The sequence below is a fragment of the Geotrypetes seraphini genome, chromosome 3 (assembly GCF_902459505.1).
Source record: "Geotrypetes seraphini chromosome 3, aGeoSer1.1, whole genome shotgun sequence".
In the NCBI taxonomy this organism is placed as follows: Eukaryota; Metazoa; Chordata; class Amphibia; order Gymnophiona; family Dermophiidae; genus Geotrypetes; species Geotrypetes seraphini.
The window spans coordinates 357,608,360-357,632,612 of record NC_047086.1 but is presented as its reverse complement, the minus strand read 5'-3'; the positions used below and the strand labels follow the sequence as shown (position 1 = coordinate 357,632,612).

General features: G+C 42.1%; 1 protein-coding gene across 2 annotated transcripts in view; it reads left to right on the top strand.

Moving 5' to 3' along the window:
• Positions 1–24,253, top strand: part of EPRS1 (glutamyl-prolyl-tRNA synthetase 1) — a 206,048-nt gene that overhangs the window by 17,373 nt on the left and 164,422 nt on the right. For both annotated transcript variants that reach the window (XM_033937456.1, XM_033937457.1), the window contains exons 4-6: positions 1,639–1,795; positions 11,795–11,937; positions 21,115–21,209. In XM_033937456.1, the coding sequence (XP_033793347.1) occupies positions 1,639–1,795; positions 11,795–11,937; positions 21,115–21,209 (395 nt within the window). The remainder of the gene's footprint in view (positions 1–1,638; positions 1,796–11,794; positions 11,938–21,114; positions 21,210–24,253) is intronic.

Genomic DNA, 24,253 nt, shown 5'->3' with positions numbered 1-24,253 from the left:
TCTGTCCGTCTTGTTCACATGCATAGATTTGTTTGTACATGCACAGACTTGTGCTTAGACAAGACATTGCAGGAATAGAGTGGGATCTGGCAGTGCTAGACACTGGGGGAAGACCGGGCCCACCACCTGAAAAGGTGATAAGAGGAGTCTGTGGATGAGATGAAGGAATAACAGCATGGAAGATAGTCTAGACCCTGTAACTTGAAGATTGAGATGAACTTTGATGGTGATTGAAGGCTTCTGAAGCCACCCCTTCCCCATCACATCTAGATCAGCAATGGATTTTGATTACTCATCTGGAGCAATAACATACCTGAAGACAGGGATGAGGGTTGGAAGTGAATGGGCAGAAAGAGTAGAGGAGGAAAGCAAAAATATGGGATGTGAGCAAAGGGGGATTTGGAGGGGGGCGAGGAAGATGAAAGGGAGTGATGACTTCCATGTGGAAAGTGCTGCTCTCTTGCATCCCTCGAGCATCAACATACATGGCCACCAACTGCCAACTCTCTCTTCCCATTCACTTCACTTGGCCCTTCCTCTCATACATTCTGTCCACACAGATGGCTCCACACCTTGATACCCAGCTCCCATGCCCCCCTACACATGCAGACCCATTGTACAAACATACATCTCCCCGATACCTATGCCTTCCCCCCTCCCCCCATCCTCCTGTACTGAGTAGGAAATATGCCTTTTATGTTCATACTGTGTGTACAATTTCCAGGTTGTTTCCATGTAGGATCTTATAGACCAGTGTTTCCCAAGTTAATCCTGGATTATCCCCTTTCCAGTTAGGTTTTCAGGCTATCCACAATGAATATTCATAAAAAAGCTGCATCTAATGGAGTCAGTATATACAAATCGATTTCATGCATATTCATTGTAGATATTCTGAAAGCCTGACTGGAAAGGGGATAATCCAGGACCAATTTAACCCTTTCAGGACCATAAGGATCGTAGGCCAATTTTTGTGGTTTTGACGACATTTTTATGGTAAAAAGGGCTTGCAGATGCCAAAATATTGATTTTTTTTGTGAAATATCATTATTTTTTTTAAAAAAAATCACACTTCTGGCTTATGGACAGTGTGGCAAGTGAATCTTCTCGTCAATCTGGCAACGATGCTAATGAATGAATGTCGGAACCAGTTTGTTTACATAAAGGCAGTATCATATGGAATCCGTACATATCAAATTTAGAACTGTAGACTATCACAATCAAAATTTATAGGATTTTAAAGTTATGGGACAAATATGTCCCTTGGTCCTGAAAGGGTTAAGAAACACTCTTATAGATGGTTTATGCTGCCACATTTTCTCTCAACTCGTGCACATTATCTGTTCTTCCTCACAGTCCCTATTTTTTGTCTTATACATTTATTGACCCTGCTACAATTGAATGGTACCAATTGTATTGCTGCCTTGTGTGGCATATGATCTTGGATACAGCAGCCAGAGATAGCTATGTGTGGTTTTGAGATGCTGTACTTTTGTTTGTGATCACTTGTGTATATATAAAGTTATTAGTGTTGAAATACTACTTGTTGAGATTGTGAATGGGCTTCTTAACCTTTCATGGCAACCATACCTGTTATAACTTCATAATATTAAAAGTTCTTCTAAATTATCTCTATATCAGATTGACCATTGGTTGGAGTTTGGCGCCACCAGGTTAAGCAAGGCTTCGTCGTACAGAACATCAATTGAAGAGCTAAATCACTGTTTGTCTCTTCGAACCTACTTAGTTGGAAACATCTTGAGCCTGGCTGACTTATGCATCTGGGCTGTAATTACAGGTATGAATTTACCATTGTTGTTTTTAGTCTGGACATGTAATCACTCAGTTTCTTTTCAGTTTTATGTAGATCAACCACAATCAATAGGCACATCCATTCTGATTGCAAGATCCTGTGTAGAGAGCCCCATTTACATTTTTGTGCTCCCCATCCCCTCTCTGGGCTGTCCTGCAACTTCTCAGTTTTACTCTACATGTGAGATGGTAGGAGCCTGTCTGTTCTGCTTGTGTTTATTTTTCATTTAACCTCATGTTTTTTTATCCAGTTGTGAGACTTTTCTATGCTGCAGAGGCTCCCAGTTTTGGGACATTTCTGGCTGCAGAGAACAAAAGACTCTGAGGGCAGTAGTCTCTAGCCAAGAGGCAGCCTGCTTGGCCAACCTGCATTAACAATCCAGGAGCTCAGGGACTGTTCCCTTGGGAGAAAGGCTCACTCTAGGTTTTGTCCGCAGAGAGCTTGAGCACAAGCCGAGTGTCTCAGTGGTGGTTTTTCACAAGGATCAGTTGCTGACTGTATTTCCTCCCCCCCCCCAGCTTTGCCTGTGGGTTCTGGTGGGGGTTGAGGTCTCAGTCTGGCCAGTTGGACTAAAGGGCAGTTCCAAGAAGCAAGCTATCTGGGTTTCCAGGCTTATATAGCTGCTGTTTCAGCCCTTTGCAGCTCCCTGGGTCAGCACTGCACTCTGAGTAAGACTGTAACAGCCTCTGAGAAAAATCAGGGGAGTCTTCAAAAGTGAATTTTAAACCTTTCTGATGCTAGGGACAGGGTCCCCCCCCCTCACCTCTCACATCATATTCTCTGATATTTTGACCCCTTATTTATCTCCCATGGGCTGTTTTTGGCGCTAAAATCACTGCTGCAGCGGCCATCTTGAACTTCCTGATTTTGGAATAAAAGCTTCTATCTGCTTCAAAACACCTCAGTTTGGTTCAAAATCGGTCTAGATCAGTGGTCTCAAACTCAAACCCTTTGCGGGGCCACATTTTGGATTTGTAGGTACTTGGAGGGCCGCAGAAAAAAATAGTTAATGTCTTATTAAAGAAATGTTGTACTAATCACCTTTGTTTTACTTCAAACTCTAATTTCAACACAAAGCTGATGTGGTTAAGTGAACACTCAGACCCGCAGCTGAGGTCCGGTGAAACAAGTTCACGGAGCAGCTGTTAAGGAGACCATCATAGTTGTTCACAGTCTCCTCCACCAAACAAAGACTAAATAACAACAAATAAACTTAAAAGAAAATAAAATAAATTTAACAACAAATAAACTTAAAAGAAAATAAAATAAATTTAACAACAACTTAACTTTGAATGGTGTAGATGATACACAAAACTGCTCCGGGCTCCTCCGTTTATTCACAATACCGACCTCCCAACCTAGGTTTCACCCGCTGGCTTCTTTAGGAGGGGTACTACAATTACAAGATAACTCAAATCAACACTATACCACACAGCTTGCTAACTTAATAAACACTACATTTTGAAATACTCAATATACACACTCTCTCTGCGCCTTACCGGCACAAACACTCCATACTGCACACACACGCACTGCTGACAAGAGGAACTTCCCAGCAGGCCACGCTTTAAATACACTCCCCTTTTAAATATAGTGTTTATTAAGTTAGCAAGCTGTGTGGTATAGTGTTGATTTGAGTTATCTTGTAATTGTAGTACCCCTCCTGAAGAAGCCAGCGGGTGAAACCTAGGTTGGGAGGTCGGTATTGTGAATAAACGGAGGAGCCCGGAGCAGTTTTGTGTATCATCTACACCATTCAAAGTTAAGTTGTTGTTAAATTTATTTTATTTTATTTTAAGTTTATTTGTTGTTATTTAGTCTTTGTTTGGTGGAGGAGACTGTGAACAACTATGATGGTCTCCTTAACAGCTGCTCCGTGAACTTGTTTCACCGGACCTCAGCTGCGGGTCTGAGTGTTCACTTAACCACATCAGCTTTGTGTTGAAATTAGAGTTTGAAGTAAAACAAAGGTGATTAGTACAACAGTGATTTATAAGTATCACCTTGGATAAATATATTCCCTTGCTGTTTTTTGATTATTAAAGAAATGACAATTTTGCATGAGGTAAAACTCTTTTTAGTTTATAAATCTTTCCTTTTGGCTAAGTCTTAATAATAATATTGTCATTTATAGCTAAAAAGACATATGATCAAGAAACTTATATTTTACTTTTGTGATTTATGATAAACATACCGAGGGCCTCAAAATAGTACCTGGCGGGCCGCATGTGGCCCCCGGGCCGCATGTTTGAGACCACTGGTCTAGATGGACTCCTCAGCCCGGGATACTAAGGATTCATGCCAGATTTGCACTGGCTGGCCGGCCGAGGACTGTCTGTGTGCCACCTGTCATGTGAGCGGGGGAGGGGTCAGGAGCCATTGGCTTAGTCCCTTCTTGTCCCTCTGGTGGTATAGGGTCCCAGATGGCTCGAGTTCCAGGTCACAAAGCCTGACAGGAGCTGGGAAGTGGTGAAAGTGCATCCTCGGTGAAGCATAGCTGCGAATCTGCCATTAAACCCCAGAGTGAAACACAAGAGCTCTCTGGGTGTCCTGGACCAGCTTTTGCTCCAGAACTTATAAATATGATGTACTAAGTTAAATTACAGTGGTTGCAGAGACTTCTCAGGAGTCACGGCGATGGTAGCATCAGAGGTTCCACCCTCTAAGGATGCATTTTTCCCCACAGCAGACCAATTCACTAGATACAGGAGTACAGTCAGAAGAGGGCTATCAGATTCTGTTTCTATGCCTTTACTGTCCCAGTCGGGATCCTCAGTACTAGGGGAGTCTGCTTCATGCCTGGGAGAGTCAGGACCTGACCATGTGGCAGCCCTGGATCTTGGTAAGGCCCCGACTGTGTGCACACTGTTTAAGCCCAAAGGACTTAATGGAAATTATTAGAGTCTATCCAAGAATTAGATGGAGCCTTCAAAGGTCTCTAGGCCCAGTGCTCGCTTATGAACAGCACTAAAGTTCAGACCACATGCTTTCCCTCTCATGTGGACATTACTAAGATGCTATTCTATACACAGAATGTTATTATATTTCTTATTTTATTATATTTATCTTTTAAAATTCCATCATTTCTCACATTTTACTACTAAAACAATTATGCTGCTACAAATCTAAAGTGCAATTATGTGCAAAAACAGAACTGAACTACGCAGAAACCTCTAGAAAGAATTCTGATATTAACTCATTAAGAATGTAAATATTTTTCTCAATTAACCATGATTTCAATAGTTAGTTGATTTGTATAGTTCATATAGTTCATCAGTTGATCTTTTTTTTTTTAGTATTTCATCCAAATATATATAACTAGTCTTTAAGCCCATTACATTAACGGGTGCTAGAATAGATAGATGTGTCTGTCTGTCTGTGTTTCTTTATCTCTCTCTCCTTGGCCGCTGTCTGTGTCCTTCTATCTCCACCCCCCCCCCCCCCCCCGAGCAAAGCTGTCTGCCCCAGCACACACCTCACCCCCAAAGAAGCCCCCTTTCTCTCTCCCTAACTGTCTCTCCATGGCCCTCTTCTGTCTTCTCCCCCAGAGCAAAGCTGTCTGTCCCCAGCACCCCCCCCAAAGCAGTCCCCTTTCCCTCTCCCTGTCTTTCCATGGCCCCTTCTGTCTCCCCCCCCAGAGCAAATCTGTTTGCCCCAAGCACACCCCTCCCCCCAAAGCAGCCCCCTTTCCCTCTCTCTGTCTCTCCATGGCCCCTGTCTTCCCCCCAGAGCAAAGCTGTCTGTCCCCAGCACACCTCCCCCCCCCCCCAAAGCAGCCCCCTTTCGTGAATACAGTTGTGTCATCAATGTTGTGTTTCTGGTTTTAAAAAATCTTGCTTACCAATCTTCTACTAACTGAAAAAAAAATAAATAAATAAAAGCGTTGCACCATGAGTACTAAAGAAAGTTAATAAGAGCAATCCCGAGATGACTCTGTTCCCATGAGCTGAGCAGGGAGAAAACCCTGAAGCGGCGGGGCTCCTTTGTGCGTCCCCTTTGGCTGAAGCCCTCAGGAGAAGACAAATGAGCATTCTGTGCACAGCGATCGCGTCGATTGGCTGCTTCCCCTTCTGGCCTGCTCCTCTTCAAAGCAGCCTGCGATCGTGGTGACCAGCTTTAGCGAACCTCGCAGGCCGCTCTCCAACTCAGTAGCACATTCCCTCTGATGTGATCCCATGCGTCAGAGGGAACGTGCTACTGAGGTTGGAGAGCAGCCTGCGAGGTTCTTTAAAGCCGGCAACGATCGCAGACTGCTCTGAAGAGGAGGATCAGCGGTGGCGGCAGTGGCAAGTGAGGGCGTGAGATGTGTTCCCTGCCGAGGACGCAGGCAGGGAGCGAGCTTGCCTTGGCTTCCAAATGGTGAGTGAGGGCGGGAGGAGAGGAATAGCCAAAATGTTCCCTGCCACCGGGTTCTAAAATGGAACATGGCCACGGATCACATATCACAGTGGCAGGGATCACGATGTTTTCAATGCGCATGCGCCGGTAAGCTTTTATTATATAGGATTCATGAATTCAATCCGGGAGGAATTAAATATCAATTGGCACTTATCTCTGTCTTTTCACCAACTGAAATCTTCTATGCTGCCATGGCCAGGTAAATTAACTTAGTGCATGATTCTAAGTGTCCAAAATCCAATGAATAAAACAGTATTATGTTCACTTCATAGAGCAAACTCTATCTTCAGCTCTCATTAACTGTCATTAGTTTTTTATAGGATGGATATAGCGGCCAAATTGGATACTGCCTTTGGATCTTCAGAATTTTCAGCAGGCACAATTGCCCCACCCTAGATTCTAGGGGACTACTTTGATACGTCCCACCTGTTCCAGAATGATGTGCCTATTGCACTAGATTTTAGTGACTAGAAGGAAAGATTAGGTAATTACCACGGGATCTTCGTCATAAGGTGTATGGGGACAGACTTAAAGATCTCAATCTGTATACTTTGGAGGAAAGGCGGGAGAGGGGCGATATGATCGAAATGTTTAAATACTCAAAAACTACTAATATGTTATCAGTCAGTGGTGGATCTGACTTTAGAAAATACACATTTAAATCAAATTGTGGAGAAAACGCCTCAAGAACAAATAATTAGACGGCAATCTATTTCAAGATTTCATGCCGTTCACAGTCTTATCACAGGCAAAAAACTACACTTCAAACAAAATGTGACAATTGGACCAATCGTCCACCATTGTGCACAGGGAAAAAAGAAAGCAATTGATCCTTAGCTCAAAAGCTGGCCTTCATATTCCAAATGGTGTCATTCTCTCCACTAGATAGGTTTAAAAATTCTTTGAAAATTTTTCTTTTTAAAGACGCTTTTGTAAATTACTGCAGACTTTTTTGTTTTTTAAGCATTTTGTTCCTTCCTTCCATCCCCTTCCTATTATGTGATCCTTCATTGTTGCCTTTCTCTAAAAGTTTGTAGTTTCACCCTCTCTTCCTGTCGTCTGTAAGTCTGTCTATAAATTTGTCATTGTATGTATGGCTAAGTGTTCTCTCACCCCAATTTTATTACATTTGTAATTTGCTTTGAAATAATGTTATAAGCGTTTGCATCAAATTTTAATAAACATGAAAACAACATGAAAACATATGTTTAATGTTGTTCCGATGTTCAAACATCCTAGTCTTTAGTTCCCTGGCCGTGTGACCAATATAACAGAGGTCACATGGGCAGATCATTATGTTATACCACTCCAATAGAATCACAAGATGTTTAAGATTTTAATGTTGCAACAAAATGACCACCGCCCACATTGGTTTAAAGATGTTTAAATACCTATGTGATGTAAAACGCGCATGAGTCGAGTCTCTTTCATTTGAAAGGAAGCTCTGAAATGAGAGGGCATAGGATGAAGTTAAGAGGTAATAGGCTCAGGAGTAATCTAAGGAAATACTTTTTTTATAGAAAGGGTGGTAGATGCATGGAACAGTCTCCTGGTAGAGGTGGTGGAGACAGAGACTGTCTGAATTTAAGAAGGCTTGGGATAGTCCATTTCTTTAATTGTGTATTTGACATCAATTGGACCCCTGAGGAAGGCGTGTTCCTCAGGACCTACATGGACCGTGTAGGTTCTGGTTGGACTATTACATATGTATTTTTATGTTTTTATTGTGAAAGGATGTATAATAAATCATTTTCAGAATATCAGCATCCACAGTTTTTTGTTTTTATCATTAAATTGATTCTACTATGGATTTTTGGGTTGTCTTTTCTCTTTAGTTGTGCTGCAATTCTCTCTACAACATAATTAGAGTCATGAGCAAAGTTGCAGCTTATTAGATTTCAGCCTGCAGAAAGCTTTGGATCAGGCAATGGGCAGGGAATTCCACCTCCAAGGCTACTCTCAGCAGACTCCCTTTCAAAGCACAGATGATTTTTTGGAAAGGATCTGGATGATCTGGTGGCCAGTAGTGCAGATTGCCGACCAAAATCTCTGCCTGACAGCAGACCGCGAACCTCTAGAGGTTCTGGGCAATCCAATTTTCATAATTCCAGGTGTTTTAGACATTACTCAGGAGGAGCCTCATCTGAGAGCCATTATTGGGGATCAAGACAGAGATTCACAGGACCTAGGTGAAGACAGCCTCCAGTTCTCATCTCATAGCAACCTCCAAGAAAGTGCAATGATGCCAGGGCCAAAGTTTTCCCCCTGAGGATAGGAGGAAGGCTCTCGGTATATGTGGAGGTCTGGTGCTGATCTCGTCAGACAGCTGGGTACTGGAGATCATTTAGAGAGGGTACAAGCTTGAGTTTGCCCATCCCTTAACAGACTGGCTTGTGAACTCCCTGATAGGGCGCCAAGAAACGACATACAGAGTCTTGGCAACAGTACAGGGACTTGTAGAAATTCAGGGCATAGAACCAGTGCTGCCAGAAGAATTGGGCTTGAGCAGATACTTCATAGTGCCCAAGAAAGGCTCAGAGAAGACTGGAGACCCATCATAGATCTCACACATGTCAATGATGCCTTGGAAGTTCCACGTTTTTGCATGGAAACTCTGCAGTCAGTTATTGCAGTGGTAGCTCTAGAGGAATCTTCTCTAGACTTGACGGAAGCCTACCTGCACATTCCCATATTTCTGGAACATAGGAGATTGCTGAGATTCCATGTGCTGGAGAGACATTATCAGTTCTCGGTGCTCCTATTTTGGGTTGGCTGCAGCACTCCGCATGTTCACTAAGGTGACCTGCTCCACTCTGCATATTGTGGTATGCAGCCTATGCCTGCTAGGCGTGTCCCCAGAGCAGTGCCTAGGTTAAAAGCAAACCCTTCCTATACTGATTCATTAGATGACTTTTCTTCCTTGAACTCTAGAGGGAGTCAGAGAGCAGAGGTGCAGGGTGCCCATACCCCACTCAATCCTTTTCACCTGAGGGTTGGGGGCGGGGCTGCAAACTGCTTGCTCATCGAATTAAGCTCCTTGAGAGTCAGAAGGAAGAGAGACAGGGAGAGGACAGGCAGCAGCTCTCAGGGCTGAGGGTTCTGGATAACGGCCAACCACCAGAATGTATGGAGCTGACGGAGGCCGGGGAGGAGACACCTTCCTGTGTGACTGAAAAGCCTCAGGCCATGGAACTAGACCTGAAGCCAATTGCTGAGCCTGTGAATGAAGTCCTTCCCATGGAAGTTTGCTGCATGAAAGGCAATCCGCTTGTTGTACCTGAGTGAGTAGCTGTTGCCTTTGCTGTGTGGATTACTTCCAAGTTTGTGTTGTCCCTGTGGGAGCTGTAGAGCGCTGAAGCTCCAGACAACTGAAAGGACTTATTTAAGTTGTGGGGTTTTTTTTCTTCTTCTTGCTGTTCCTCTTTGTGGGGAGGAAAGGATTGTTGCCATCCCAGGCAGTGGGGTTTGCCCTGCGTATTCAGTGGTGGGATAGTGGGCCTTGTTGGGCGTTTTGTCACCACGTGGAGCACACTGCCTGACCAGCACGCTTATTGCTGGAATAGTAACAGCCGCAGCTCTAACTAAAGCTGCAGTGTTCAGCCCCAAAGACTGTTTGTTTTGAGAGGTTTTTTTTCTTTTGTATGAACTGAGTATTGGCTGGGATAACAGCCTAGCTTTGAGAAAGTCTTGTGCTAGGTGAATTGGAGAACTATATTTTGGGACATTTCTACTTTGGAACAGTTTGCTGTTATATTTTTTTCGATTATTTCTTGGGACTATTCGCTAACGCAGAAACATCCTGACAGACTTTATGTTTATTTCAAATGAAAGAATAAACCCCAAGTTTTGCATAAGAAAACTGACTTACCTGGTGTGGCAGTGTTTTTCTTCTGTCCATTTCCTTGTGCAGCCCTCTGTGGCTCACAAGAGCAAAATTTTCTTGTCCCAGTCGCTCAGGATGCCCATTGTCCTGAGACGGCTGGTGACAATATGTTCTCCAAGTTCTGCAGAGTGGATGTGGCAGCACTGTTACAGGCAGGCGCAGAGGTCCCACCCTAGATTTCTGGGACTCCTTTTGTACATATCTACTGTCTAGAACAGACATGGGCAAATCCGGTCCTCGAGGGCCGGAATCCAATCGGGTTTTCAGGATTTCCCTAATCAATGTATATTCATTAGGGAAATCCTGAAAACCCGATTGGATTCTGGCCCTCGAGGACCGGAGTTGCCCATGTCTGGTCTAGAATGACATAGCAATTGCACTAGAAAAAGAGATTAGGTTCTTACCTTCCTAATATCTTTTCTAGTAGGTTTGTCATTCTGGAACCTCACTCTGTCAGTTATTTACTTTGCCTGCCTACTGCCTCAGTCAAGAAGTTCAAGTCAAAATTGAGATTTTGATGTCTGTCAGCCCTCAAGGGTATGAAGAATGATCTATTGCTATAACACATTGGGGGAATGTTTAAGCTCCATAAATGTTTCTAATTGGTATAGTTATTTTGATGTTTGTTCTTTAATTAAAATATTTTGCATGCTTGTTACTTTCAGAGCAGAACAGATTTGTAGACCAGGGAGTCTTCCCGTACCCCTTCTAATGTGTTCCTATGTAGGGCTATCGTCTGCTTTAGTACAAACTGAAGGGGGCAGCGGAGCCCTCTGGTGAAGGAGGAGATGTTGAAAACCTGAATGGATTCCTTCTGTATGGCTCATGAGCATGGGAGAATATCCTAATGTCCAGAATGACATACCTATTTACTAGTAAAGATATTGGCAAGGTAAGAACCTAATCTGTTTTTGTTGCAGCCACTCACACACACACTTTATTTCTCTGCTTTGCAGCTTTTAATACAAATGATGAATAAATACAAAGTAAACCCTACAGCCTGTTGCAGGACAGCTTGTTACACCTGCAGGTATAATGATGGTGGTATGCCCCATGCTAAAATCCTTTACCAGCTATCAAACCAAAACCAAATGAAGTTTAAAGTGTGAATTTTGGTGCGCTGTTGTGATCCATGGATTAGCGCATGGTTGTTTGCAGAGATTAATTACTGTTTGTTCCTGCTAGAACTTGTGGTTAGAGGATAAAGGATAAACAGATTGTAAGGAGGTGAAGTTGTCTGACAAGGGCTAGGGCATTTTTGGTCACTAGTCCATTGATATGGAATCTGTTACTGTAAGAATTTAGAGATGAGCGTAGTTTACAAAAAACAAAACAAAAAAAAAAACCCCAAAAACTTAGTAGACAACTAAAGGCTTACATATTTAAAAAAAATTATTTCCCAGAGATAGGTATTGTCAAGGATGTTTTTTCCTAGTTAGAATTTTACTTTGCTTGTATGTTACATTATAGAATAAACTACAAAACTGTAACCTGCCAAAAGAATAAATTGGCAGGATATAAATGATTGTGAAATAAAAATAAAGAAATCTATCCCCTTGATGACAGATCATTCATGGTCTCTTATTTTAAACTGCTTCAGTGTTACATTTTTCTCATGGTCTTGTGCAGCTCATGAAGTAGCTTTTTTCATCTGAATGTCTGAGTCTTGGTTCTTTTTGTTTGTTTTGAATTTGTTTTTGCAGGAAGCAGTGCATGGCAGAAGCAGTTGAAACAGAATAAGGCTCCTGTCCATGTGAAACGTTGGTATAGCTTTCTAGAGGCCCAAGACATCTTTCAGGCTGTTAGTAACAAGTGGGTGAAGAATATACCTGAGGTCAACAATGTGGTGAGTAGACCCTAGAATCCTTGAGATTCAGGTTGTCATTGCAGAGTATTTGTTTCCTTTGGTTAACTATAACTAAGTGAGTAGACCCTAGAATCCTTGAGATTCAGGTTGTTATTGCAGAGTATTTGTTTCCTTTGGTTAACTATAACTAAGTGTGGCTAAAGGCAATCTGCTGTCTGAGGTGAGGGATGAGCTGGTGCGCTCCCCCCCCCCCCAGCATCCAAAATGGGGTGGGTCAAAGGCTGCTCCAACTATTAAGCAAGATTGGCCAGATGCTTATAGCAAGTGAGGTGATTAAATTTTCAGCTGACACTAACTGTTCAAAGTTGTTAAAACTAATGCAGATTGTGAAAAAATTGCAGGCAGACCTTAGGAAATTGAAAGATTTGGCGTCCAAGTGGCAGATGAAATTTAATGTGGACATATTGCACTTAACATTTCTATCCATAACCAATACAATTCTATCTAGCCCAGCTGACAGAAAAGATAATTTCTTTTCTCGCCCTTTAGATTATGCCTCAGCAGATCCTGGAGATGGAATTCGTCAGTGTTCCTCAGCGTAGCAGATGATAAAAAGTTCTTCGGGTCAGATAAGGCAGTTTAGAGCAGCTGTAATATGTCTGCCAAAGTTCCTTATGCGATAAAAACCAGATCTGTTTAAAAGACAGTTCTGAGCCTTCACTCTAGTCCGAGATAGACAATAGGGTGCATTAAAATTATAAGTAAAATAGGTACTTAGAAATTCCCTTACTGTCCCGAAGGCTCACAATCTAACTAAAGTACCTGGAAAAATGACAATTAGTAGAGTAATGAAGAAATAAAATAGAGAATAGATGAGAAAAATATTTACTGCTGGCTTGTGAATTATATTTTTATATCTATAATAAAATATTTCTTTTAGCTTTGGGTCTCTGTATAAGTTGGCAAAAATCCGAATCCGTGGGTGTAGTTATGGGATCTCCTAGAGACGAGATGTGCATGTGACTTGTTTATGTAGTTATACCCATAAATCTACCTACAATACTTCCCTCACATGTAGCGTGCAGACCTTCAAATGCTACAGCCTCCCACATCGAATGATCGGAGTCAAATTCAAACTTTCCCTTCTCTAATCTTAAGGGATTGTTTAGTGAATGCCATTTCATCTAAATCCAGGGTGCCAGGGCTGTGTTCTTTTGCTGCAGTTCATCCATTTTACTTTGCTCTTACTGCAGAAGTTTGGTTGTACATCTCCCCCGGCCCTAAAGCATAACTTAAGAGAAGGTGTTTTCAAATCAGCCCTGAGGGCACACCCAGCCAGTTGGATTTTCAAGGTATCCACAATGCATATGTATGAGAGATCAAGGAGGCAGTGCATGCAGATCTATCTTGTGTGTATTTATTGTGGCTATCATGAAAACCTGAATGGCTAGGTGTGGCCTGAGTACTTGAGAATCACTTAGGCTCTGATAATCAAAAGCTTACCATGTAAACAATTTCAGGAGAGACCCTGTGCAGTGTGCGTCCTATGTCTGATCTCCTTATTGGGCGTGGACACTAAGATCTTTACACAAGTCTTGGTGGATCGCTTGATGAGTTGGATTCCACAATTGATTCATACTGATCAGTTGGGGTTCCTGGTGGTCAAGCAGGTGGGGATGTTCGGAGGGTTTATACCCTTCTGGAGCGAGCCAGGCAGGGTAACCAGGAAGCAATATTCCTATCAATTGATGGCAAAAAAGCCTTTGATAGGGTTTCCTGGCCCTTCCTCTTTCAAGTTTTGGAATCGATTAGTTTGTGTCTACATATGCGGGAGTGGATTTGCATTCTTTATACTAATCCGGTTGGATGTGTTAAGGTAAATGGGGGATACTCTGACATCTTCTCTTTGTCTCAGAGTACGCGGCAGGGGTGTCCCCTTTCTCCTAGTTTATTTGCGTTGGTCATTGAACCCCTGGCGCAGAGAGTACGTAGTAATCCGAACATTAGGGGCATTACTACTCCCACTGGGGAGTATAAGTTGTACTTGTTTGCGGACAACATGCTTTTTATGGTGGAGCAGCCGGAAGACTCTTTGCAGGCTATCTTGTCTGAATTGGAGGTGTTTAGGGCCGTCTTGGACTTCCTTGTCAATGTAGGGAAATCGGAATTGTTAAATGTGAATTTGAGAAGAGGGTCCACCAGAGATTCCCTTTTCGGTGGGTTAGAAGCTCAATGAGGTACTTGGGGGGTGCTTTTTGGACATCCGGGTACGAGTCTGTATGATCTTAATTATCCTCCCTTATTTTGCCGCCTTAAGATGGATTTGGAGTGCTGGGTGGAGGCAGTATTTTTCCTGATTGGAGCGGCTGGAGGTTGTCAAAATGATGGTTCTGCCTAGGCTCCTGTTTTTATTTCAGGTTCTTCCGGTGTGGATCAGCAGGAGAGTCTTGGAAGGCTGTGTTCTTTGGTTTATATAGACAGGTAGTTGTCCGCGTGTGGGACAAAGGGTGCTTTATTTAAGTAAGCGGGAGGGAGGTTTGGCGGTCCCTAATGTGCTGAAATATTATTAGGCTACTCAATTGCGAGCCCTTCTTGAATGGCAGACCCAAAACCCGAAGCCCTGGGTGGAGATTGAGAAGGCATTGGGGTTATTCCATGTCAAGTGATCAAGGGCTCCCTGCATGACCATCACGGATTTTGATAAAACTTTATGCACAAAGTCCCACATGTATCAAACGAACTTTGGTAAAGTTTTAGTTTCGCCTGTGGAATATTCGTGGAGATATAGCCATTTGTTTGACCCCATACTGCAATGACATACAGTACGACAGTGACATTCTGACAACTTTGAGACACAATATCTCATGAGCTATGTTTCCAAAAAAACTGAAACTTAGCTACCCTGCACAACTTTTGGAGCTCTATTCAGTGCTACCAATAATAATTTTTGTCGAGCACTGAGTGAATGGCTGAATTACAGTAAACTTGGCCGAAAAAATTAGTGCTCTAAAAAAAGTCAAAGTTTGACATTACTTAGCTCCCACAATAATTGAGTAATAAATGCGAAATTTGGCGCATAATGTCTCAGTACAACGTTGTTTTCAAAAGTACAATTTCAACCTCCAAGCTCTTTCCATTAGTTTACAAATTAAGTGTAAAGTTGCTAATTTGTGTAAAAAGGCCAAAAATAGGGTATTTTCAGCCTGCTTTTACAGAAAAATGCCTTTCAGAAACTCTTTCAAATCAGTCTCATTAGAAAGAGCATATTTCAAACCCCCTAGAAAAGTGGGCTTCATTTTTCAACGCAGGTTAACAATGCCCGAAAAAGGGGGACAAAGTTGGGAGATGTCACCATGGCAACGGCCTACGTTTCAACTTACAATTATATCACTTTTCACACTGTTTTTCCCTGTTTATTTTTACTCAAGCTTTGGGTACAATTATAGTGTTCTTAATTAATGATTATTCCTAACTAGAAATTGAGGTGATAATTTTGTTGCATGCAGATCACAAATTACAACTTGTTTTCTTTTTCAGATCCACATTATTATTAATTCAGTTTAAAATGGATGCCAACGAATCGACTAATAATAATCCTTTTCTGCCAGACTGTGCCATTGGGCAAAAATTGTTGTCAAAGTGTCATGACGGCACATTTTATTCTAAAAAATGTGGGCTCATTTTTTTACATAATTTGTCAACCGATGAAAAATTGCTTATCACTCGGCGCTCTGAAGTTGAACTGATGGATAAAGACCAAATCTGCCTCCACCACAAAGCAAAGTATCTCGACAAATACGAATTAAAGCAAACATCGTGTTGTAATCCATTTGAAAAGAAAAATCACATTGTTCAAAGTGGATTGTTAAAAGTCGATCTTGCCATGTCTAATGATTTTAGAAAAGTGGCAAAAATAAATATCAAGCCAGGTCTGAAACTTTGCAGTAGGTGCAAAGCCCAATACATTTCAATGAGTGAAGCTACTGCAGCATCTTCATCTTCAGACGATTTTGATATCAGCATCACCGATGCAGTTGATCAAAGCTTGACTGCTTTAGGAACCTCTCCATTGAAAATTCGAAGGTTAGCTAGTAGAGATAAAGCCGGCTATGTGATACGAAAAATTGAACGTGTGCAGAATGTGATAGCCAAGAAGATTACATCTGCTGCTGGAGTTTCAGCTGAAGAAGTTGGGCCGTCTCGTCAGTCTGTAGAATGCAAGTTATGTGAAGATTACACTGACCTCATTGAAGAAATGAAAACGAAAATTGCAATATCCAACAGGTCAATGAAAGTTCAATTATTGACGATGGCCCCAAAAAGTTGGTCAATAAAGGAAACAGCAATGAAGTTTGGCGTTTCAGAGCGCATGGTCAGAACAGCCCAAAAAGTAAAGAAAGAGAAAGGCATTTGTTCTATACCTGATGCAAAAATTGGCAAGTCCCTTCCAAAAGAAATTGCAAATAGAGTTCAAGATTTTTACGAAGACGATGAATTCAGCAGAATATGTCCTGGCAAAAAAGATTGCATTTCAGTCCGCCTCAATGGTTTAAAAGTACAAAAGCAAAAGCGGCTGCTGTTGTGTAATTTAAAAGAGCTGAACATGGCGTACTGTAACAAATACGGAACTGAAATTGGTTTTTCCAAATTCTGTGAGCTCAGGCCAAAGTGGTGTGTAACCGTTGGTGCATCAGGTGCACACTCCGTGTGTGTCTGCACGATACATCAAAATGTAAAGCTCATGCTACAAGGCGCCAATGTCAAAGAGAACTACAAAGTTCTTATGGAAAAAACTGTGTGCGACCTAAATGTCAAGGACTGTATGCTACAACGATGTCAAAACTGCCCTGGTGAAGAAGCACTAACAGCATACCTGGAAGAAATATTCAAGGATTTAGATCCAGAAGAATCAATAGAATTTAAGCAATGGGTTCACGCTGACCGTGAAACATTAGAAACAAGCGTACTAACCATGGACAACTTTATTGAAAGACTTGCAAGCAAGATTTGGAAGTTGACAAGCCACCATTTCATTTCAAAACATCAAAGTGAATATTTGAAGATGTTGAAGACAGGCTTAAAAGAAACGGAAAAGATCGTTTGATGGATTTCGCTGAAAATTACTCATTTGTTGTACAGGATGCCGCCCAAGGCTTTCACTGGGAAAATTCACAAGCTACGGTACATCCTTTTGTTGCATATTACCTCAATGAAGTGGGCACATTGCAAGTTGTAAACTATTGCATTATTTCTGATCATATGCAACATGATACGATATCTGTACACGTGTTTATTCAAAAGTTGATCGAATTTTTGGTAACTCAAACAAATATTACCAAAATATACTACTTCAGTGACGGCTCAGCTACACAATATAAAAACTACAAGAACTTTGTGAATTTGTGCAATCACAGAAATGATTTCAACATTGAGGCTGAATGGAATTTTTTTGGAACTAGCCACGGAAAATCACCCTGCGATGCAGTTGGTGGAACAACTAAACGACTGGCTGCCCGGGCTAGCCTCCAAAGACCATCAACGGATCAAATATTGACGCCAAAGGATCTATTTAACTTTTGTGACCAAAATATACACGGAGTTAAATACATTTATGTTCCAAAAGAAGAAATTGAAGAAAGCAAAAAGTTTCAAGAAGAAAGATGGCATGAAAGCAGCACAGTAGCCGGTACCAGAGAGCACCACCAATTTGTACCAGTCGACTCAAACTCGGTTCGTGTCAGCAAAGTTTCAAATGACACAATAAATTTTGTTGCCAAAATTTCTGATACTGCCATTCCAAATTTGAAAGTGTCCGAAATCTTTCCTGGTTGCTACGTTGCCTGTACTTACGATAATCAATGGTGGATAGGCAACATTGTTGAAGTCTCAATTGAACAAAATGAAGCATTGATAAAATTTATGCATCCTCACGGTCCAGCTCATTCGTTTTATTGGCCAGAAAGGCAAGACGTTTGTTGGGTTCCAGAGCAACACCTCATCTGCATGCTTTGTGCCCCTTCAGTTACATCATCCGGCCGCCAATATCAATTTCCAGAAACTGCATTGAAGAAAGTGGCTCAAAAATTTAACAGAATGTTATAAAGATTGCTGGCAGTTAAAATCAAAGTGGACTTCACTTCGGCTTGGGAACCATATAAGATACCCAATTTAGGCTTGGGAACCTAGGATAAGACACCCTAATCATTGGCTTTGGAACCAGAAAGATACCAACAAAAGGCTTTGGAACCCTGACAAAGAAACCAAATGCGAGGCTTGGGAACCTGGACGAAGTGGCCCACCCGTGGCTGATATTGCACAGCTATCGGGCGTGACCCCTATGGCGATGGGGTTGCCAGTTCAAACTCTTGAACTGGTAGTGACAATGTCACCATGGACCAATGCAATAGAGTAGTAGTAATACTACGTCAATACAAAACTGTAACTTTAAAAATGACAGAACGATGTTAAAATAGAGGTTGTTGCCGTGGCAACGTCTCCCAACTTTGTCCCCCTTTTTCAGCCATTGTTAACCTGCGTTGAAAAATGAAGTCCACTTTTCTAGGGGGTTTGAAATATGCTCTTTCTAATGAGACTGATTTGAAAGAGTTTCTAAAAGGTATTTTTCTGTAAAAGCAGGCTGAAAATACCCTATTTTTGGCCTTTTTACACAAATTAGCAACTTTACACTTAATTTGTAAACTAATGGAAAGAGCTTGGAGGTTGAAATTGTACTTTTGAAAACAACGTTGTACTGAGACATTATGCGCCAAATTTCGCATTTATTACTCAATTATTGTGGGAGCTAAGTAATGTCAAACTTTGACTTTTTTTGGAGCACTAATTTTTTCGGCCAAGTTTACTGTAATTCAGGCATTCAATCAGTGCTCGGCAAAAATTGTTATTGGTAGCAATGAACAGAGCTCAAAAAGTTGTGCAGGGTAGCTAAGTTTCAGTTTTTTTGGAAACACAGCTCGGGAGATATTGTGTCTCAAAGTTGTCAGAATGTCATTGTCGTACTGTATTTCATTGTGGTATGGGGTCAAACAAATGGCTATATCTCCACAAATATTCCACAGGCAAAACTAAAACTTTACCAAAGTTCGTTTGAGACATGGTGGACTCTGCATATGAAGTTTCATCAAAATCCGTGATGGTCATGCAGGGCACTTTCCAAGAATCTGATCACTTGACATGGAATGACCCATTGGTGGTGGTGGTGGGGTGCCATTATTGCATCTTCCGTGGACTTCAGGGAGGGTTTGGTTGGGGTTTGTCATCTGTGGGGACTCCTTTGAAGGACTGGAGAGCAATAAGGCGGGTATTGTTGCAGGGGAGACGTTACTCATGGTTTACCCCCTTACAATATAATTCTGAGTTTGTCCCGGGTCGGGGTGATGGGGTGTTTGCGAGGTGAGAAGCTCAGGGGTTGGTCTTTGTGGGACAATTTTGTGACCTGGCTATATGGAGGGTTCGACCCTTTGGGGAAATTCAGACTCACTGTGGCCTAACTCTCAGGGATTTGTTTCCCGACTTAAAGGTGGTGCACTATATATAGACTTTGGGATTTCTGGGGGAGATGCTTGGAGGTAAAACGCCCTTTGAACTTTTACTGGGACTGGTTCTCCAGAAGGGAGATTTGTCAGAGATTTATAAATGCCTCAATGCTAGGGGAGATACCTTGTTGCCCTATTTGAAAGCTTGATTGGGAGTCTGCTATACCCTGGGACTATTGGGAGATTATTTGGCAGGAGGTGCCTTTCTCAGAGATTGCTGCCTTGCTAGTTGAAAATGGCTATAAGGTGCTCTTCTGGTGATATTATACCCCTAAATTCTTGGCTAGGCTGAGGGAGGAGGGGAGGGTTTGTGCTGGAGAGGTTGTGGGGAGGTGGTGGTCCTATGGGAGGATACAGGGTTTTTGGACCCGGGTGTGTGGTCAAATTTCTCAGATTTTGTATAAGAGTGTCCCGGCTGACTGGAAGCATGCCTTATGGTTCTGGCATGAGCTTGATCTGGAGAGGGGGAATCCACTTTTTGTAAATTGGCTATCACAGCTGCACGTTTGGGGGGTTGGCCTCCCAATGGAATCCCTTACTTGGCAGTTGGTGGTGCCACAACAGTGGCAACTCGTGTATCAACTCACTGCTCTCCAGCATGGTAAATGCCATGATTATGCTCATATTTGGCAGAACTTTTGCCTGACCACTTAGATGTGTGCTGTGAGGGTTGGGATTTCTGGGTGTGAGGGAGCTAACTTGCTTTTCTATTATTGTGTGGGTTTATTATTGTCTTGTGTTTTGGGACCTGGGATCTGTCATGGAGGGGGAGGGTGAAAAGCTATAGTTCAGTTTATGTGGGACTGTGTATTTCCTGGAAGTTTATTATTGGTTTGCTCATCTTGTTCTCGGTTGGGGGGTGGGGGCATGTCCTCTGTATGGGTATATTGAGACTTTGTATCTTACTTGTCTACATTTGATTGTGTATATAAAAAAGCTTACCATGCAAGTGAGACTGGTTGTATGTAGGCAGTCTAGCTTACAAATTTCAGCTTCTGATGCACAAAAGAGCTTTTGGTGGCTTTTGTGATAGCAGCCACTGAGAATCCTGTTCAAATGCATTGCAAGGAGATCATTCGTACTAAAATGAGCACAGCAAGGAATGTCCACCTTTCAGTGAGCAAAATTTATAGCAGGTATAAGCTGTCACTAGCAGGAAGGTGACTTCAGGTAGGAGCAGTTTGCGTTGAAAAGAAACGAAGGATGGCAGAAAAAAAAAAATGTTGAGAGCCTGATTCTGCTGCTATCACTTGACATCTGATATTGGTGCCAGTTTAAGGCTTTTATACCTGGGGGCCTCCAGTTCCCTCTCCCTCCCTCTCTGCCTGACCCTGGGTATGGAGTGGAGGGAGGAAGCGGCATCGGGGCTCATTTGTGTCTTGGTTCTGTCTGTGCTGCAGGGAACCTGGAGTGCCTAAAATTAGCCTTTCTACAAGCTCACATGGCATTGGATCAGTGTAACTGAGGGAACAGTGCTGTGGAGAAGGCTTATAATCTGTGAGAGGAGAGTGTTTGTTTCCTGTACTATAAACGTGTGTGTGTGTATATATTATGTAAGTCATAGGAATTATTTGAAGACTTCTATTGCACATACAGCGTAAAGTTTTACACTTACCTGCTGACAGCCCTTTTTACAGGTTACATTGAATTTACTCATTTTAAGGCAACTGAAAAGAAGCAAGATATCGGAAAATTTGTAGAGCTGCCTGGTGCTGAGATGGGCAAGGTGGTGGTGAGATTTCCTCCTGAGGCAAGCGGGTAAGATCATTAGCTCTTTTAAAAAAATTTTTTAAACTGTATAATTTTTTTTCTACTTACCAAAAGGATGTACAGTTTGTTTTAAATTTTATTAATTTTTAGAACTTCAATAGTGCAATATAACAAATGTAACGTATAATTATACAATAAAAGCACATTCAACTTACACATGTTAATAATCAATCATTTCCCCCCCAAAATGATTATTCAATAAAACACAAAAACATATATTACCGCAAAAACTTAACCCCATTCAAAATACTGATATCTTCCACCACAAGTGCAAATATTTAAAAATCAATTTATAACATAAATAACCTTCCCTCCTTTTCCCACCCTTCCCGGGATATGTACTAAAATATCAAAAACTGAGTCACATTCAATCAGGTATAATGAGGTAACATAAGATGTCAATGGGCCCCATATCAATTTAGATATATTACCATGCCCAAATTCTCAGCGTTCATCCTTTCAAATCTATAACTAGAGCAAACACTTGCCCACCAGAATGAAAAATTTAAATGATCACATGTACCCGTCACAAACTGTTAAACTTCTTTCTGGATGGAAAAGTTTTATTGCATAGATGTGCTTGAAAATACAGTATATAGTGTATAAACGGGACCAGAACTGTCTGGGTTGTGGCCTGTTAAATACATAAGGGGAGCAAGTTCCTAGGTGTCATGTTAATTTCTGTATGCAGTATATTTACCTCATCATGTTATACAAGTGTAATACTTGAAAGCCTCCACATACAGCTGGTTCCTTTTAAAAATAATCATGCTAATTCAGCAGTTCAGAGCCAGGTGCAACATTTTGAGGTTGTGAAGAAATTTTCCCTTCTGCAAAACTGATAAGAGATTAAGTGCATTTCTTCTGGGCAAAGTGTCCATGGTTCTGCTTCTGCTTCTCCATATACATGTACAGTCAAACCTCGGTTTGCGAGTAACCCGGTTTGCGAGTGTTTTGCAAGACGAGCAAAACACTCAGCAAACTTTTGACTCGCAAACCGAGTGTTGACTCGATTTGCGAGCACCCCCCCCCCCCGATAACCAGTATCACTCCCCCCCTGCTTGCAAAGGCCCCCTCGCTCCAACCGGCACCCCCGCCCGAACAACTTAAACTTAACCCCCCCCCCCCCCCCGTCTAGCGCAGGCACAGATCATGTGCCTAGAAGATCTTCTGGCTTCCGCTTCTGCCTGCCTGCCTGCTCAAGGCAGGCAGGCAGAAGCGGAAGCCAGAAGATCTTCTAGGCACACGATCTATGCCTGCGCTAGACGGGGTGGGGTGGGAGGGGAAGTTTTAGTTGTTCAATTGGGGGGGCCTTTGCGAGTGGGTGGGAGTGAAGCCGGTTATCTGTGGGGTGGGTGGGAAAGTATCAAAGCGAGTTTCCATTATTTTCTACGGGGAAACTCAGCTTTGATAAACGAGCATTTTGGATTATGAGCATGCTCCTGGAACGGATTATGCTCGTAATCCAAGGTACCACTGTATATTGTTCAGGAATCCTCTCTGAGAATGAATTTGAATGTCCATCAATAGCAACAAGAGCAGAAAACATTTCCTTGGGATTTTGGGCAACCAGGGGGAAATGGGACATTTTAATTATTTTTCTTTCAACATAAATATCCATATGCCATAATTAAATACTAGGGGAATGATAGTCAAAGCAATTTAATAACCAGAAAAGATTTTGGCTGGTTAAATTGCTTGTTCAGGGCTAAAAAGTCATATTCAGCAGCACTTAACTGATTAGTGCTGCTGAAAATGTTTAGTTAGTGCCCATCTCAAAACCAGCTACTTTTGGACATTCTGGTGGCAGAGTCAGCACTTGGCTGGTTAAGTGCCAATATTCAGCACTTAACTGGCCAGAGTAACTGCGGAAAGACTGCAAAAAAGTCAGTTTGCCATAACAGGTTAAAAGCTGAATATCGCACTTAACAGGCGCGGTTTCATTGTCTCTGTAAACCCAGAAGTTCAATGCTGGAGCTTGGACATGTTCTGGCATTGAATTTCCAGGTATGCCAGCAGCAGTCAGCAAAACTCCGAGCACCACCCTTAAAATGGGTTCATAGACAGTGGAGCGCAAGACGTCAGCGCGCTGACAATCCAGCGCCTACAATTCGGCGCAAGACAGAAGCACGCAGGGGAAAAAGTAATTTTTAAAGAGCTCCGACGGGGGGTTTGGGGTGGCAACCCCCCCTCACTTTATTGGTTAGTGTTCGCGCTGCTGTTGGAGGGGGGTTGGAAACCTCAGCAAAAACGGAACTTTTCTGATTTTTTTCAGGAAAAGTTCCGTTTTCTCTATAATGTGGGGGGTTTCATCTCCCACGCCCCTCCGCAACGGCATTGCGAACACTAACCAATAAAGTGGGGGGTGGGTTTGCCACCCCAAACCCCCAGTCGGAGCTCTTTAAAAATTAGTTTTTCCCCCGCGCGCTTCTGTCTTCTGCCGAATTATCTGCGCTGGATTGTCGGCGCGCTGGCATCTGGCGCGCGATTATCCCGTCACCTTAAAATGTGTTCTCTTAGTGATAAATTATCATAGATATGTTACTTATAAGACAGTGACTGTGCATTCATGCTAGACTCACTTGAACTTGAGTTCACACTTAATGGGTTTGGGTAGGGTTACTAGATTTTACTATTGTAAAATCTGGACCCATCAAGTTTTATTAAAATTTGATAAGTCGCTAATCATAAATTCTAAGCATTTGACAATTAAAAAATTAAAATGGGGAACAATTAACAAACTTATTAGTGACGTAACTTTACTTACATGAAAACAATAGGATAGTAGGGAGAAATATAATTTTTAAAAGAACAGAGAACAATTAAGGTTAATAACAAGAGGGAAATGGGAGGAATCATTAATATTGAATACTAGTGTTTAAGCCCGTTACATTAATGGGTGCTAGAATATATGCCTGTCTGTCTTTCTTTATTTATGTCTCTCTCCCTGTTCCTGTCTCTTTCTTCCTTCCTTTCTGTCTCTCTCCCTCCTGCTATTTTTCTCTCTCTCTCCCTGGCACCCTTTGTCTGTC